Raw genomic sequence first — 14726 nt, forward strand, 5'->3', positions numbered from 1 at the left:
ACACATATCTAAGCATGCATTTATAATTTTATTATAAAAAATGGGATAGTGCTATACATATTGTTTTGTAATCTACTTTTGTTTACCAAAATTATTAACATTTTTTCTAAGTCACCTAATTATAACACCTTTGAGTGAAATACTCAAATCTATACATAGAAATAATGGATTGGGGATTTTGGCTCATTCATTAATTTTTGTAAAGTATTTAGCACACTGCCTGGTTTGTAGTTAGTGCTCAGTAAGCGCTGAAAATTTATTATCACCATCATCCTTATTTATTTATCAATCATTATTAAATTGTTCATTGATCATTTATTGAGAATGCTGAGGGTATACATGAAGAAGGAGATGATGGGATTAGGTATATGAAAGATTAGCTTTCATTTTCACTTTATATATTTCTAAACAGGTATGACAAATTGATTTTTGTAATTAAAGGAGTATGTAAGTATATATAAATTTAAAAATGCATACATGCACACTGCATACATGCAAGAGTGTTGACCAGGAAGAATGGAGTTGGGAAAACATCACATACAAAACGATTTTTGTGCTTGATCTTGAAGGATGCGTGAACTAGGAGGTGAATCGAGGAAAGAGCAGCATGTGCAAAAGCATAAAAACATGCAAAAACCTGGGTTAGCTATTAAGAGAACTTCTTGACTATAATGAGGGCTGTGTTGCCGCCCCAAGCTTTGTTATCTCAGGAGGTCGTTGAACACTCTAGAGGCTCTTAATAATAGGATTGTTTGGTGGGTCTGTCTGGACTGCTTAGATATAATAGTACTTAACTGACCCAATCATATTACACTAAAGAAGATTTCCTTTTTTTAATTATTAAATAAGAAATTTTGGACTTAAAAATCTGTATTTAAAACTGTCAGATTTCCTTTTTGGCTTTAAATGAATCTGTAACATTTTTATTCAAAATTGACTTTCAGTAGGAACAGGAATGACCATCTTCAGACGGGTGACGTCTCAAATCCTGCCCGCTCTTTCACCTCTGTCTGCATTGATGTTCTCTAACCCATTTCCTGTCTTTTGTGGCCATAGTGCTACTCATCAAAATTGTGTGCAAATTCCCTTGGCTAACAGAAATGTTTTTTTGTCCGAACTTGTCTAGTAACAGATTTACAAGAGAGTTCATTACTTTTCTGACTGGTGCTTAGAATGTGTCAGTTAATTCATTTCATGATAAAAGCGTGTTTTGGGGAGTGGTGAAATGGACATTCATGAAAAGGGGATATGCATGTTAAACAGGATGGCTGCCTGTGCTTGCCAAACCATACAAAGCCTACACAACTGCTCGTGGGCTTTTTTTTAGTTTGTTGCCTCCACAAACATTGCCACGTTTTTCCCCATGCCCTTCACAAACAGCAGAATAGAGCATCCTATAAGCTCTCTTCCTTTGGAAAGTTGGGAAGACGTTCCTTGTCGTGGCTTGGCCCCCTCGGTAGTGTGCCCAGGAACCCAGAGAGCTGCTAGGAAAGCTTTCATCAGATTGATCTGTTCTGATGACTTCAATTGGAAATTTGAAGCATTTGTTGGAGTCCCAGAAAAGTTAGCATGGAATTTTAAAGCTTGAAGTGATTTTTAAATACCATCAAAACAAACCTTCTCGTTGAGAGAATTAAAAACTAAACCCAGAGAGGATGGGTAGCTTGTCCAAGGAACCTCAACAGGAACTTAAATGAGAACTCCTGTTCCTGTTGCCTGGTCTTGGGCCCAGGCTTTCTCTGTCCACCTGCTGAAGAAGCTGCTGTGAAGGAGAGGCTTAGAGACAGCGCAGCAGCTCCCTCCTCTTCTTTGCCTAAGTGAGGAGACGTGCCCTGCTCTCTTTGGCTTTGTGTCACTTGTCTTCTATAACACACAGTCCAGCAATGTCCACTTTTTTCCCCCATTGCCTTTTTTCACTGTGATTGTTAAAAAATAGATTTTTTTAAAGATTTCAAAATAGCATACAGAAAAAACTCAAGCTTCTACCCACCCCTGACCCCCCTATACCTTCCCTTCTGTGATTAAAAGCAGTTTATTCTGTGTCCTTCCAAAGAGACCCTATGCATAGACTACCACTGACATATCCTTCAGTACAATAGAATTACATTAGAAATGTAATAAAATAGAATAAATAGAAACATAAGAAGTATGCTACTTATACTGTTCTTTAGTCTTTTTTACTTAATTTACTTCGGCTTTATATTAGTCCAAAAAGACCTGCCTCCTTTTTAAATTAATTAATTATACTGATTTTAGAAGGAGGAGGGGGATGGAGAGAGTGGGGGAGGGAGAGAGAGAGAGACTTGTCGTTCCACTTATTTATACATTCATTCATTGTATATGCCCTAACCAGGGATTGAGCCCACAACCTTGGCATATTGGGACAACGCTCTAATCAACTGAGTTACCCAGCCAGGGCCCAGACCTGTCTCCTTTTTTAATGGATGTGCAGAATTCCATTGTATGGGTGGATGAACCATCACATATTTAACCAATTCCCTGCTCATAGACAGTAATGCTCACTGGTTAGCCAAAGACTGTCAAAGCCTGTAAGACTGGCATTTATTCTAAGTGCTTCCTGTATGGAGGTGGCAGTGGGAAGGGGTTTAGGATTACAGTTGATAAAATAAACAAAACTAGACTACCTGAATTCTTGGGGACTGATTTGGGCAAGGTAATAGGAGAGGAGTTGGTACCTTGGCCATGGCAGCGCTCTAGGTCTAGACGTGGATCTGGTGGTCTGAGATCTTTTTATATCTTGGTACTAGAGGCCCGATGCACAACATTCATGCAAGAGCAGGCCTTCCTTCCGCCGGCTGCCAGCACCAGCTTCCCTCTGGCACCCGGGACCCAGGCTTCCCTCACAGCCCTGGCTTCGTCTGGAAGGACCTCTGGTCTAATTAGCATATTACGCTTTTATTATTATAGATTCTCCTGCAGGCATTCAGTAATGTGTGCTAAGCAGGTACAAATGAACGACTACCCCTGCCCTGTCAACTAAAGTGGGAGATGTGCTCCCATGTAAAGACTTGCTGTTTTATTTATACAGTCTGACAGCTGTTTCCTGCTTTAAAAATTCACAGGGAGGAGGGAAAATGTGAGTGTGCCTGATGGTGGGGAAGCAGCCACTGTAGTGACATCTGTGTATCTCTGCACATGGGGCTGGAGGACATGGCTCACTCCTCCCACCTACCCCGCTCCTTGTAGCAGTGGGTACTTATGGTCTTGGCTCCACATAGATTAAATCCAAGGCAGAAAGCCAAAAGGCCCATGAGTTTCATACCTCCATGGTAAGCATATTTAAAGGGCAAGGGTATTTAAAATTAAATTTGCAAAGCATTCTTGTGCTCTGACTTTTTTTTTTAAGACTAGAAATCTCTTTTTTATGTATTAGCACAAAGCAAAGAAGTGGAGGGCATGATTGTTTTTAGGTTAACGAGCAGGTGATTCAAGTATAAGGAACGCTTTTGTGTACCTGCTAATGGCAGGACTCTGTGCTAGTAATCATAGTCATACATCTTCACAGGTTCGCCTTCAACAACCTGTGAAAAGATACTATTGTCTCCAGTTTTCAGATAGGGAAACTAAGACTCTGGGGATTAAGTGACTTGCTCAAGGTTAGAAGACTTAGTAAAAGGTAGGACTAGAATATTCCAACTCAGGCTTTTCCATTTTACTGCAAATGGAAAAATGTTAGAGAGGGAGGGTTCTGAAAGAAAAAGCATACTAATACTTTTCAATAAATAAAACTCATTGCTGACACTTGATAACCAATTAGAAATTTATTGAGCCTAGCCAGTGTGGCTCAGTGGTTGAGCATCGAACTATGAAGCAGGAAGTCCCGTTTCAATTCTTGGTCAGGGCACATGCCTGGTTTTCTGGCTTCATCCCCAGTAGGGGGCATGCAGGAGGCAGCCAATCAATGATTCTCTCTCATCATGGATGTTTCTGTCTCTTTCCCTTCCTCTCTGAAATCAATACAGATATGTATTTTTAAAAAGGAAGTTATTAAGAAATAAGTTCAGATCATAAAAACAAAATGGAAGGTTTACAGTGGCAAAAAAAGAAACCACCCAATAGACTTATTGCCTCGCTACTTTTTGAATAAATTCTCAGTTTTGATCACATTGAGTGTAAAACTAGGGGGAGGGTGTGGCACTGGTTAGACTGTGTTCAGGAATTTGGTGACTTAGAATAGAAAACTGCCCTCTTTCCTCTCCTCCATTGAGGAAAACACCAGATCATCCCTTTACTAATATTGTTGATGTTTGTTGAGGGGAGCAGGGTATAGGGATTGGCATGAAAAAAATTAATTACCTAATATTTGGAACATGCTTTAAATAAGGAAAGTGACTGTATTGTCCAAGGAAGGGATTTTGAGATTCCACATAAATAGTTATTTTCCTGGCCCTGGTCTGCAGAAAGCATTGAAAAGCCACCTATTCCTCCCTTGCCTTCAGCTGTCTCGGCTCTTTTCTCACGTGTGTCTGATCAGCAGCGACTGAAGCTTTTAACTCAATTGTACCAGTAAAAGCCAGGTTATTCCTCCAGCTTCTCTCTCATACGATGAGTGCTGGCTATGGGCAGGACAGAGAAGTGATAAATAACATACCTGTGAACTCTAGGATGCTTTTATCTTCATATCTGGCTTACCGAGATGGAAAACGTCCAACCGTTGTTCCCAGTCTTAGGGATGCAGGTCACACCTAGACACAGTTTCAGTCCTTCAGGATTTAATAGAACCCATAAAAGGAATCCATCATACCTCTTATCAGATTTTTATTTATTTTAACAGTTCACCAGGTGACAGCCAGAATTAACTAGTGAACTGTGAATATAAATGAAAAAGAAAAAAAAAAAAAGATTTCCGGAATCACAAGTAAAAACCTGAGTGAGAGGAAGGAATTTGCATCCGTCGCCTTTCAGAATTGTGGCTGAGCAGTCTGGTCTTTTTTAAGAGTTACCGTTTCCTGGTAAATTTCCCTCATTAGGAAACCTTTGAGTCTCCTGGGATAACCTTCCAAAGAGGATGTGAGGATTCAGATGTTAGCAGAGGGTGTTTCCCTGCAGCTTTTTCACCTCTGGGCCCTGAAGTAGCTTCCAAACCTCACAGTTAGGCATTGGTGGGGGGTTAGATATCACCCAGGGAAGACTGACAGCAGGGGAGCTGGCGGCTGGAGCAGATGGAAGGAGGAAGGTGACAAGGAAGCGTATTTTCATGCAGATGTTCTCATGCAAAAGCACAAAGGAACAGAGGAAGCCAGGTACCTGGTAAAACAACAGAAATGATTTGATGTAGGATTTATTAGACTTAATTGAGAGAGTAGGGGCGCACTTGCAGGCTTCATTCATGACTGCTGTGGAAGGTTCTATCCAGAGGACAGTGAGCCTGTTCATTTACTTACTCATACCTCAAGCATTTATTGAGTGTGTACGATCTCCTGGGCACAGTACTATGTATCAGAGATGCCAAGAATAATGAATGTCATGGTCTCTGACCATAGGGAGGAGGCAGTCTAGAGAGAAAGACACGGGAGGAATAAACCCTCCAGGACAGGGCGGTGTGAGAAGCGCAGTCTTAGAGATTTGCCCAGGTTCCCACAGGAGCCTCTGGGTGAACATGGGAGGGCCAATGAGGGCCTCGCATAGAGAGCAGCTTTTTTCTTTTTCCTAAATTTTTAAAAATATATTTTTATTGATTGCTGAGAGGAAGGGAGAGGGAGAGAGAGAAACATCAGTTATGAGAATCATTGATCAGCTACCTCCTGCACGCCCTCTACTAGGGATCGAGCCCACAACCCAGGCATGTGTCCTGACCAGGAATCAAACCATGACCTCCTGGTTCATAGGTTGACGTTCAACCAGTGAGCCATGCCAGCTGGGCCCAGGCTTTTTTCTTTGTTTTTACATGACAGAAAGAGAGGGAGAGAGAAAAGAAATACCCTCTTGGTTAAAAGTTCACACTGTACAGAAACGTACAGAATAAATGTAGCTCACATTTTTTCACCTTTTCTTTCTGCCTTCATCCTATGTGGTAATAGACATAAAATCCAAGCCTTGATGTGCATTTATACTTTTTGCGTAGTACATTAAAAGAAAGACAGAACTATTATAATTTAAAATGTTTTATTCACTTAGCCCCTCAGATATCTCACATAGCACCAGGGAAACACTGCCATGTTGCTTCTGAGTTTAGACATGTGTAGATGGCCCCAGACTGGCAGATGAGCTGTTGCAGCAGTAGACACCAAGGGAAAGGAAGATCCCATGAGCAGCTGAGTTAAGAGGCCAAAGGCCTGTGATCCAGGCCTGACAGTTCCACTGACTGCCTTGCAGCGATCAGCAATTTATTTGACACACTCTTACCGAAGATCATCCTTTCATCCTATATAATAAAAGCACAATATGCTAAGTGTTCTATCATCTGATTGGCCATTCAACCAATCCAAGTGTAATATGCTAATGATATGCTAAGGCCACTCACCCGCTCGCTATGACGTGCACTGACCACCAGGAGACAGATAGTTGACTGGTTGGCCAGTCGCTATAACATACACTGACCACCAGGGGGCAGACACTTTGACCGGTAGGTTAGCTTGCTGCTGGGGTCCGGCCTATTGGGACTGAGCAAGACAGACCGGACATACCCTGGAGCCCTCCCCTGATCCCTCCCTGACTGGCCAACCTCCCTTGTCCCTCCCCGGCCCCGATCATGCACCAGTGGGGTCCCTTGGCCTGGCCTGCACCCTCTTGCAGTCTGGGACCCCTTGGGGAATGTTGGAGAGCCAGTTTCAGCCCAATCCCACAGGCCAGGCCGAGGGACCCCACTGGTGCATAAATTTGTGCACGGGGCCTCTAGTCTATAAGAAAATACGGTAATGATGCCTTCCCTACCAGGCTGTGCAGAGTTACTGTGAGAGTTGAATGAGAGAATATGTGCTGAAGTGCTCTAAACACCCTTAATTTGCTGTATATATTCACATGTATACAAAGAATTGATACTGTGCAGTGTTCTCCTTTTCCTGCTTGGTACCATAATGGGAGCATGTTACCATAATAGTTAAGTGCACACACTGTATTGTCAAACTACATTTGTTTGGATACTGGCTCTACCACTTACTCACTGTTTGACCTTAAGCAATTTATTGAATCTCTCCAAATCTCAGTGCCCTCATTCATAAAATGGGGATAATGACATTAATAGCTCATAGGGTTGTTTTGAAGATTTGATGAATTGTCCAGGGAAACCTAGTCTCTCACTGGGCATTCAAGGGTTGAGAGAGGTCACATCAGAAAATGCAGCACAGCAATAGTATTTTAACTGTGAGAGAAGATGGCACTGCATTCCCATAACCTTGTCTTCTGTTTGGAGCTGCCGACATGTGTATATGCAAGTGGGGCATGGCAGTCCCTCTTGAAAGCTCAGAAATCCCAGGCTTTCCACAAAGACTCCATGCAGATGGAGGAGGAAGCTGATTAAGACAGGCTCAGACAAAGATGCTGTGCGTGCTGGGCTTGCAGCTGGGATGGGGGCTGCGTCTGCCATTGGCATTGCTCCTGGTGTGATGGAATGCACCCTGTTGGGGGGAGGGGCAGGGCTGGATGTCAGTGAAGGTGACCAGTGGCAGATGTGTGTCCTCACACCAAGAAGACTAGGCTCAGTGAGTCCCTACACCCCCTGCTCCTCTTCAGTGGAACTGAAAGAGATGAATGAGGGGCTGTAGAAGACAGTTTCTTACACTGGCCAATGCACAACTCCCATGTAAATCAGCAGCTGTCCAGATGATTGGGGCCGTAAAGTAATAAACAATGAACCTGGTAGAAATTGGGTCAGAAACCAAGTGCTCTCTGCAAAGGGGATTGTACAGCTGCACATCTGTGATTTTTTTTCTTCAGGAGTCTCATTGCTCTTTCTCCTCCTCCTCCCCTACAGAAAATGAAGGAGTACCTGGAGGGCAGGAACCTCATCACCAAGCTGCAAGCCAAGCACGACCTTCTCCAGAAAACCCTGGGAGAAAGTGAGTGTGGGGGCGCTGCTGGAGGTTTGCACTGAGGGGAAGGCTGAGCCCTGGGCTGTATTGCTGAGCCTCCACCCTAAGCCAACCCTGGTCTGGTTGTGCGAATGCACTTCTTTTCCTAGCCTGTGATGTGGAAGCACACTCCCCAGATGGCTGCTTGAGTAATGGGAACAGGCCGGTGCTTAATGAAGCACTAATGTGCATCGTCTATTTGTTTAAATGGAGCGTGCCTGCTCTCTACTCAGTCCCCTTCCTGCGCCTCCTCTGCTGTGACCTGGGTAAAAGGCTGAGAAGTTACTTACTCTCCAGACACTTTGTGAAAACTCTCAGCTCCTCTGTGGCAGGACTGAGGCTGGAGCAAGAAGGGAGGGAGCTGGGAGATGAGCTGGCCAGCTGCTCTGAGGAGAAGAGAGGGGTTTCAAAGGCACAGTGATGGACAGACTGCTGCTTTCTGTAGCGTCACAGTAGAGCATCAATTTCCTTCTGCTTTGAGCAGCCCTGATGCTACATGGCAGCCCTCTCTCTGCCTGGGCCCTGCTGAGGCCAAGGTGCTGAATGGATGGTCTCGTCTCATAGTATGATTTTAACCAGACCCTGGGAAGTAGCAAGGCAGAGAATGGGACTGGCACTCTGGACTTTTTCTCCTCAGCTGTCAAACAGAAGGCGAAGGTTGAAAGAGAAGCTTCCCTGGGGTTCTTGGCACCCTGCCCAGGTCTCTCAGCATCCTATGATTAATGGGATTCCCAGGTTGGGGATGCCTCTGAATGCTGGCCCCTCCTCCTGCCCCACTAATCTCACTTAAAGATGGGAAATGGGAGCCTACGGGGCATTTGTGGTAACACCAGTGAAAGGCAGACCTGCACTGACACAAAGTCCAACCTTGTAAAATAAGACCTGAGCACTCCTCAGACACTGCAGAGTATAAGAAAGTGCACAGCATTCATTGGCTCATTGGCCCCAGGAAACAGAGCTCTGCTTTTCTTACCAGAGCCTCCTACCCACCCTTTGTGCCCTGTCCTTCTCCTGCCCTGGACAGTTCCCCCAGATGGTTCTTTTATCTCTCATGTCTTTGACATTGTGATTTTTTGGGGGGCATTTTCTTTTATGTGAAGAAAGCCTGTTAGGTAACTTCTGTTCTCTTTCCTCCCCACCACCCAAGAGACTCATGCTGAACAGATTTGGGCTTTGAGATCCAAACTTTGCTGATAGAAAATCTTTACTCTTGGGTTATCAGATTGCTCCATGGGGAATCAGAGGAGAGAAAGCCCAGAACTATTCGGAGCAAGTTTATAACCATGATTTCTTTTTGCCAAGATAATTGAAGCACAGCCCTTAAGTGAGATGGGGAACAGGGCCTGGTGGGGGTTGGGGGAGCCTGTGTGTGAGGGAGAATGGATTTGCACATGCACCAGATGTGCTGCTATGGAGGGATGAAGGTTGGTGACCATTCATTAGTGCTGCATATTGCCTTCATCTGAATATGACAAGTTCTAGCAGTAAGGAAAAAAATAGCTATAGATCTTCCTGTGTGCAAGTCGTCATGCCCCTGCCTTCTGTATGTATTTGTCACCACAACACAAGAGCCCCTTGTTCCTGCCACAGAGAGATAATTGATGTGTATGAATATTCCAGAGTGGAAATGGGCCAGATGTTGAAAATAATGGCTCAGAATAACATTTTTGCAGATGAAAGCTGAGCCTTTAGTAATGAGATGCTCTTAGGGGTGGGGGAGGGTGTTTCTCAAGATGAGCTGAACTGTAATCAACAATTAGCAACCTTTAAAGGCAAGAAAAAGCCCTGCCCTCTCTCAGCCCTTGGAGTTGCCTTTCCAAGAGCACAGATGAGGAGTGTGGGAGCTTCTCCACACCGGGCCTGCTTGGGTTTTCCCTGGTTTATCTAATATGGGTCTAATACAGACCCGGCGTGGTTAACTGTGGAACCAAAGAGAGCAACATCAATTGTATCATGGCCCATGCACACATGCATTGTATTTTTAAAAAACACATAGAAATACTTCTTATGAACATTGAGATTTTCAATCCCATGTTTTAAAGCTGGCTGTGACCCATTAAACTTAATATTGGGATCCACTTCTGAATTGAGAAACCACAGTTTTATAACAATGTCAGTGTTGAATCTCATTTTACTCTTGCCACCCCAGCCCAACCTAACAGGAGAATTTAGTATGAATTTAAAACTAGAACTTTCATATCTTCACTGTCCCTTCATCCTCACTCCTCAACGCACACACACACACACACACACACACACACGCACACACACACGCAGTATACACAAAAGAGAAGCTAAATTTCATCTACAGGAAGGTTCTCTAACGTGTGGCTGCCTTGCTACTGTTCCCCTAAATCCACCTCATTGGGAAGCAGAGTAGGCATACCTAAGGTTTAGGGACACCTGCATCCTTGGGCTGGGAACAAGTATCAGAAACAACCCTTGCCCAGAAAGGGGCTCGGGAAGCTCCTCTTCCCTTTTGCATTGAAGGCTAGTCATGCTCTGATACTAATGGAGGTTCTCTGGGGAGACGGGCAGACATGGTGATTCCCAGAAGCAAGTCTCACTCTTTCACCCTCTGCTTCAACATGTGCTTTTTGCTTTTGTCTTTCCAACAGGTCAGAGGACAGATTGCAGTCTGGCCAGGTAGGTGTGACTTGGGACGACCTGGGAACAGGCCTGGGGTTAGGGAGATCCCAGCCTGATAAAGAGCCAAGGCTTCGATTTGCAAAGGCATCAGATGGCTTTGCAAAGGAGTGGCCCAGGGCAGAGGTTGCTTTTTCCCTTTGCCTTGCTGACACCACCTGGCCCCAAATGGAAGTGGAATCTGCTAGGACTTAGGAAAAGACCTGAGCAGAACTGAGGGAGGGGAGTTATCATTTGCTGAAATATTCCCAGAAACTCCCAGAAGCCACTACATTGCAAGGAAAAGAAATGTTCCACTCTGGAGGGAGGATATCTGGTAACCTAACCTTAGCTGTTAGACTTAAACGTGTGGGTTTTGGAAAGTCTCTGACCCTGAGAAGGAAGATCAGGAGATAGCATGTGAGAAAAGATGACAGCCCCTATTAGGGCTGTTGTTGGATATTGAAATATTACATTGCATTGTCTTGCCAAACAGCATTGGTAGAAATCCTGGCCTGGTGTACAAGTATGCAACCCTCCCAGTCTTTCTCCACCTTCCCCTTCCTTCCCCACCCCAGCCAAATATTTTCCCTCCCAGTGATGGAGCTGCTATGAGAAAGCTCGTGAGCTGGCAGAGAGCAAGGCATTCATTCAGTCAACAGTTCTCAGATGCCTAAAAATGTGCTGATTTAACTGGAGAAAGAGCTTTAATGGCCGGACTCCTTAGAGACCCTGGGTTAGCCCATTATATCAACCACTTATATCTGCCAACACACACAATAATCATGAGGCCATTTACAATCATAGGCTCGTTATTTAGAAATAGCTTCATTTGGCTTTCATCGTTTTGTCATTGTGGATTACAATAAAGGTTCCATTAATCTTGATGACTGGAGGGACCAGGATAATAGAATTCTGTGGAGTGTATCTTCATGGTGATAGAGTCTTAGTATAAGTTGAATTCCCTTATGCTGTGTTATTTCACCATGTGACGTTGGGCCGCTCTTTTGCTTCTTTGAACTCCAGTTTTCTCATCTATGAGATAAAGAGCATTGCACTAGATCTGAGGAGCTCTAGGGTTCCAGAGAGGTTCATCAGGAGCAGCCTGATGAAAGGGGCAGAGGGAGCCCAGTAGCTAGGCCCTAGCCCTTACCTTCAGTCATACAAGGCAACGCTGCTTCTGTTCCTTGGAGCACTGTGCCTCTGAGATTCCTTTGGAGAAAGCCTTCTGAGGCTAAACACAGCTAGAGGATCCCCAAGGTTCCTTCCAATCTGGACACTCTACCCTCTAAATTTTTTATGAAAAATTGCTCTCTCTCTTTTGCCAAAATATTTCCAAGAGAGAAATCTGAGGCCTCCTTTGGTGTTTACTAGTGTTTCCTTGCAGGGAGATCTTATTGTCAACCCCAAATATTTTTTTTACTGCAAATTGAATCAATTCCCTTCTATTCTGATTTTGAATGGTGACAGACATTAAAAGCAGAAACTCTATGTCTGTGAAAAGAGCTTTAATGGGTTTTATTTGGAAAGTAACTTGTCGGGTCTTTTAGCCATTTCTGGGTCTTATTGGAATAATGTGACTTGTTTCATTAACCACAGAACAGACTGTTTTTAACCCCATTTTCTTTTTCCTCCCTTTTGCTGGATTGGTCCTCGCTGATCCTATGGGGTCAACCACAGGCGCAGCTCAACCGTGAGGAAGCAGGTAAGAGCCCAGCAAGAGCCAGGCTGGTCTGTTGTGAAAATGATGATCTCCTGTTGACATCTATGGAATTCCACTGTAGGCAAGACAGGCACCTGTCTGACTTCATGTCTGTGTTTGGAATGTACCATGTAGTCATAGCATCTATATATATAAAAGCCAAGCGACAGAAATTACCAGTCACTATGACGCACAGTGCGGCAGCCATTCGGGGAGCCCCTATTGACCCTCCCCCCACTCAACCACCCACAGCCCCTCCCCTTGGCCGGCCCAGCCCCAGTGGCCCCGATTGGGGTGGGCCGGCTGGACCCCACCCCGGGCACGAATTCATGCACTGGGCCTCTAGTGTTTAATATTATGGCAACTTCATTGATTTAGTTTGTTTAGCTAGAGTGGCCATGATCTTTCTGATTTGTTCATCTTACATAGTGACATTTGATTTGACTGTAGCAGATTGTGCCAGAACTGCCCTTGGTGTCAATCCTTTTGAAGGCCAGGAGAGAGGCCTCACACTTCATACATCTGTACCAATAGGGCAGAAGCTCCCAGCAGCCAATCACCCACGCCAGGCACTCTTGCTTTATGTTTGCAGATACTTATTTCTAGTGGTGTGGTCATCCTAGGTGTATTTCTAAGACATCCTAAAAATACAAAGATAAGTCTGACCTAGGATTGATAGGCAGGCAATTTTGTGCATGATCTTCAGTATTGGATTAAAATCCGACACTGGGCAGCTAGCTCTCATTACCTGTATTTAGGGGAGATCTTAGAAAGCAGTGGATGGATAATATACATCAAGGGATAATATAATCTAAACAGCATTTGGGCTTGTTTAAAAAATTAATTGAATTGTGTTTTGCAGTAGCAAATTTGACTTCCTAATTTATTCTTCACGGCAAATACTGAAATTATTTTGTATCTCCTAAGCTCATACCAACTATGTAGTAGGCAGTTAGCAGGGAAGAGGTGAGAAGAGCTCAGAAATGTCTTTGTATCGACTCAGGGGAAAGCTGATCCAGGCTTTAAAAAATCTTTTTAGGTAAATCACAGTGTTGCCACAGGGAGATAATCGAATATAGAGGCCACCTCGTTTCTGTGGTGTTGGCAGCCCAGCAGGGTCTTCAGCAGATCTGATGGCTCTGGCTGGCTGGGTCATCCAGCTGGGGACCCAGATGACATAGCCCTCTCTTGTCTTAGCTTTGCTGTCACTGTTGGTTTTTGTTTTGTTTTGTTTTGCCTTCTCTGCTTTGGATCTCATTTTAATGAGACCACCATTGGATACAATTAGATATTTTTAAAATTACAGAAAGTGCATTGCAATTCTGTTTCCTCTTGTTCCTTTAATTTTTTTCTTCTTCCCTTTTTCTGCCATAATTTCATTTAAAATGAGAAAAATGGATTGACTCCCAGGGATAACTTAATGCATTTAAAATTAATCAGTGGTTCTCTTAAAGAGAAAGCAAACCTTTTTTCCCCTTAAACACTTAAGAATAGGATTGAACTCGAAGCTTGTTCCTTTCAGTTCCTGGACTAAAACTGGGCCTCCTACTCATGGATAGAGAGTATGCCCGAGGGCTTCACACCTCCACTCTGGCTGCAGGAGTGCCGTAGACCACCACTATTTGGCAGTGGTTTGCACACCTGGTTGGACTCTCCATGGAGAGGAATGGCACCCATCTGGCTTGCATCCTGTTGCATCTAAGCAGTTGCAGGCCAAGCATATTTGCCTGTTGCTAGATTTGTATAGAAGTTCCAGGATACACCAAAAGCCCCAAAAATAAAGACCTTATTTTCATTCTGCTGCCCCAGTTTTTGTCCAACAGCTCAAATCTAATGGTGGATTAGTAAAGTGTTTTTCTGATAGTCATGAGGGTAAGTAGTAAGTAATTTGGATGATGAGCATTCTTGTAAGTAACCAGGGAATAAATAATTATTTGTTTGTTTATTGCAAATCAGCCAAACAAGAGGATGAATCTGGTAGCTTTTGTTTTTGAGAGTCCCTAATGGGTTCCAGTCATTTTTGACCCTAGGTTCAAACCATCTCAGACTTTTCTTCAAAAAGTTACCTCAACTGCTGCTTCCAAACTCTCTCTGCTCCCCTCACCCAGCCTTTCCTCTTTCCTGTGGCTTCCATATCTTCCTCGGTGGCCCTTCTTTCTCCAGTCCTCTACATTCAGGCATTTCCCGAGGCTTGGCCCTCTTATTTCTCTACATAGTCTTTCCCCTGTCACTTTATTTCCTTGGTGAACCTTTCTCCCCTTTCTTTAGTTCCCACTTGTTCCATCGTGATGTCAGCCTGGTCTTGGATCTGACTCCTAACTAGTTGCTGGACATTACTACTTGAGGGTCAACCCTCATGGGATAGCATC

The 14726-nt window shown here is 44.0% G+C and overlaps 1 protein-coding gene across 6 annotated transcripts in view; it reads left to right on the forward strand.

Annotated features, from left to right (window-relative positions):
- Positions 1–14726, forward strand: part of SRGAP2 (SLIT-ROBO Rho GTPase activating protein 2) — a 239334-nt gene that overhangs the window by 191185 nt on the left and 33423 nt on the right. For all 6 annotated transcript variants that reach the window (XM_080648555.1, XM_080648556.1, XM_080648560.1 and 3 more), the window contains exons 11-13: positions 7934–8018; positions 10649–10676; positions 12336–12360. In XM_080648555.1, the coding sequence (XP_080504681.1) occupies positions 7934–8018; positions 10649–10676; positions 12336–12360 (138 nt within the window). The remainder of the gene's footprint in view (positions 1–7933; positions 8019–10648; positions 10677–12335; positions 12361–14726) is intronic.

The sequence above is a fragment of the Plecotus auritus genome (assembly GCF_963455305.1).
Source record: "Plecotus auritus genome assembly, chromosome: 12".
NCBI lineage: Eukaryota > Metazoa > Chordata > Mammalia > Chiroptera > Vespertilionidae > Plecotus > Plecotus auritus.